We start from the raw sequence: 3,740 nt of genomic DNA on the forward strand, positions 1-3,740 counted from the left end.
ATATATGAGTATGTATGTGCATGTATGTCTTTGTATCATTGTTTGTCACCCATCCACCCTACCTTTTGAATACTGGTGTTGGTTTGTTTACACCCCTGTAACCTAGCAGTTTGACAAGAGAAACTGATAGAACAAGTACCAGATTTAAAAGAAATATTACTGGGATTGATTCATTTGATTAAATTTCTTCAAGGCATTGCCCCAGCATGGACACAGTCCAATAACTGAAATAAAAGATAAAATATTGCTCCAGCCTTTACTTTTTTTATGAGGAATTTGTTGTATCTTTTTCTTGTTAATTCATTTTCCATCCAGAACATGACTGTGTGCAAAAGGGGTTCCCTTCGCATCTATATGGGTTTAGATTTGTTGCTCTTGTATGGCACCTTGGACAAGTTCCATAGCCTTGGCTTTGCCAAAGTTTTGTGACTGAAATTTGATTATCAAAAAACTATGGAAACTTGTTGAAAGGACTATTCTCGGATTGTTAATTTAACCATTTAGTGTTCAGATTACTCTGTCAAATGTAATGCGTATTTATTCACTTTCTTTTAGATGAATCCTGCATTATCTCATAGCTTCAGGATTTCAATGATGTGAATATTTATTTCTAGAATGGCATTGTAGGCTAGGTATGAGAAGTTGGATCTAGCCAGTAAAACAGGTAAATTAGGAATACATTATCCAATGTGTTCTTGCTTTCTTTTGGGATGGTAAGGTATCTTTAGAGGAAATTTGGCTGCCATTTCCAGCAGATTGAGAAATCCTGTAGAGGCACCCTCATTGAAACTGTCACTGGACCATGGCATTAGTTAGTTACTGAGAGGTTTCATATTCAATTTTATTGTTTAAAATAACTTCTATGTGCTGCCTTCTAATTTTTGTTGAGTTCTACATCAAATAGTTATCAGTTAATCCCTTCCTAATTAGTTTTCCGTTACGTTGTATGATGTAATGTGTTGTAAATCCATGATCAAACATGGTATTTTGAAGATAATCATTTTCATAAATTCTGTTTAAATGATGAATATTTTCTTTTCAATAGGTTGAAATGTGGTGTCCCAGTAAGAGCTGGAGAGGAAACTTAACTGAGAATCATCGTCACAAAATATCTACAGTTTATGTAAATAACATTAATATATCTTTTTTTTACTATTTTAAGCATTTATAACTTGTATTTCTCCCATTGCCTTACTTCATAAGAACCTGAATTTCTTTAAGGTGAAAATCTTGATGTAAGCATTTGATTTAGTTTCTGGTTTGGAAGCAGAGTGTTACAAACAGTAGCAGGGTAAGAATGTTGGACATAAGAAGCATCGGATGTGGTATGCAAGAGAGACGTTTGTGCTGGTATGGTCATGTACTATGGATGGATGAGGAGAGCTGTGTGAAGAAGTGCCACTCCCAAACAGTTGAAGGAATATGGGGTAGAGGTAGACCCAGGAAGACATGGGATGAGGTAGGAAGCATGACCATCGAACGTTGGGCCTTACAGAGGCAATGACGAAAGGCCAAGACCTCTGGAGACGTGCTATGTCTGCGAAGACCCGGCAAAGAAAGTGAGTTCACGGCTGTATCCTACACCAGTTTTGCATAACCAGCCCCAGCCCATTCAAAAGTACCTTGGATTGTAGGGCGAATTGCTGTGCTTGAAGAGACCTATCGAGTCAAGTACATCAACTTCAAAATGAAAATCAAATGGAAATTGTAGTTTTGATACCCATGCCAGTGGCACGTAAAAAGCACCATCCGAACGTGGCCAATGCCAGCACTGCCTCAACTGGCTTCCATACCAGTGGCACGTAAAAAGCACCAACCGATCATGGCAATTGTCAGCCTCCTCTCGCCCCTGTGCCGGTGGCACGTAAAAAGCATTAGGATTGGCATTAGGAAGGTGCATCCAGCTGTAGAAACACTGCCAGATCAGACTGGAGCCTGGTGCAGCCTTCTGGCTTCCCAGACCCCAGTCAAACCATCCAACCCATGCTAGCATGGAAAACGGATGTTAAACGATGATGATGATGAGGATTGGCAGATGAAATGTGACTAGATTGTCTTACTATAGACTTGTCTGGTCTGTAAAAAGTGGATGTAAAAATAAGCCTTCACTCAGACTCAGCAACTGTCTATGACCCCAGTTCTTGAGCTGTGAGTTGTGTCCTTTCTTTGATTTCTATTGCAATAACCCAGTAGCCCCAACTCCTGCCTATTTCCTGGCTATGCTTCACATCACCTTATCCCTTTAGTGTTCAGATTATTCTGCCAAATATATTACTTATTAATTCATATTGTTTCAAATTAATCAAACATTTATCTTGTCACTTTGAGAGTTTGATAATGTGATTGTTTCTTTTTAGAATGACGTTACAGGGTAGATGGGAGAGGCCAGATCTGGTTGGTTTAAACATAAAACAGGTAGAATAATTCGGCCGGATATGGCTGGTTTCAATGCCCATGTCTCATCATTAGGTGGGTTACACTACTAAAAAAATTTGAGGGAATTCTTTGTTGGCATGCCATTCAGAAAGTCTGCAGTTTGTCCATGATTGCTTTAGACTCAAGTGCTGAGTGTTCGGATGTAGTCAATTGTTTTCAGTCTGTGTTAACATTCTTTCTTAAATGCTGCCTTGTAATGTTATTTCATGTTACTAACTGTTCATACCTAATTTCTAAGTTTAATTGCTAATTAATGGTCTCTAATTATGGCACAATGGTTGCAGTTTTGAGGATCAGGGTTTAGTCAGTACAATCACCACCATTACTTGACTGGTACTTTATTTTTATTCATTCCTAATTAATGAAATTCTTAAGGTGGGGTGCCTAAGAATCGTTAGCATGCTGGGCAAAATGCTTAGTGGCATTTCATCCATCTTTATATTTACAGTTCAAATTCTGCCAAGGTTGACTTTACCTTACATCCTTTCGAAGTTAATAAAATAAGTACCAGTTGAGTACAGAGATCGATATAATCAACTTACCCCCTCCTCCGAATTTGCTGGCCTTGTGCCAAAATTTAAAAGCAGTTAATGAAATACTTGAAGTTCCACATTGATGTCATTCCCTTATGTATTGTAATATCTTCAACTCACCAAATTTGTGGTATTTTTGTTTCCTCCACCCAGGCCAATGTTACAACTAATATTGAACAGTTAATGAGTCTGTTGGTTGATCCAAATGAAAGGCAGGGATATGCTTTTATACGTATGAGGATCCAGCGAATGTGGCAGAAATGGATAGTAGCCATCAAATCCCTTCTCAAGAAACAAAACTTGAATAAAAGACCTAAAAAGCGGGTAAGTATTGGTTAAGAAATGTTTACACTTTCAGCTGGTCTTTCACATTATTATCCACTATAAAATAAAGCAACTGTATACACATGCACACGATCATGGCAATTGTCAGCCTCCTCTGGCCCCTGTGCCGGTGGCACGTAAAAAGCATTAGGATTGGCATTAGGAAGGTGCATCCAGCTGTAGAAACACTGCTAGATCAGACTGGAGCCTGGTGCAGCCTTCTGGCTTCCCAGACCCCAGTCAAACCATCCAACCCATGCTAGCATGGAAAACGGATGTTAAACGATGATGATGATGAGGATTGGCAGATGAAATGTGACTAGATTGTCTTACTATAGACTTGTCTGGTCTGTAAAAAGTGGATGTAAAAATAAGCCTTCACTCAGACTCAGCAACTGTCTATGACCCCAGTTCTTGAGCTGTGAGTTGTGTCCTTTCTTTGATTTC

The 3,740-nt window shown here is 38.9% G+C and overlaps 2 protein-coding genes across 2 annotated transcripts in view; one reads left to right on the top strand and one right to left on the bottom strand.

Moving 5' to 3' along the window:
- LOC106868480 (alpha-1,6-mannosylglycoprotein 6-beta-N-acetylglucosaminyltransferase A) overlaps positions 1-981 on the bottom strand; it is a 15,542-nt gene extending 14,561 nt beyond the window's left edge. The window contains exon 1 of the mRNA XM_052976518.1: positions 942-981. Within this exon, the coding sequence (XP_052832478.1) occupies positions 942-981 (40 nt within the window). The remainder of the gene's footprint in view (positions 1-941) is intronic.
- LOC106880226 (alpha-1,6-mannosylglycoprotein 6-beta-N-acetylglucosaminyltransferase A) overlaps positions 554-3,740 on the top strand; it is a 23,174-nt gene continuing 19,987 nt past the window's right edge. The window contains exons 1-3 of the mRNA XM_052976519.1: positions 554-664; positions 1,046-1,123; positions 3,123-3,293. Coding sequence (XP_052832479.1) covers positions 1,052-1,123; positions 3,123-3,293 — 243 coding nt within the window. The 5' untranslated portion in view covers positions 554-664; positions 1,046-1,051. The remainder of the gene's footprint in view (positions 665-1,045; positions 1,124-3,122; positions 3,294-3,740) is intronic.

Source organism: Octopus bimaculoides, chromosome 24 (genome assembly GCF_001194135.2).
Source record: "Octopus bimaculoides isolate UCB-OBI-ISO-001 chromosome 24, ASM119413v2, whole genome shotgun sequence".
In the NCBI taxonomy this organism is placed as follows: Eukaryota; Metazoa; Mollusca; class Cephalopoda; order Octopoda; family Octopodidae; genus Octopus; species Octopus bimaculoides.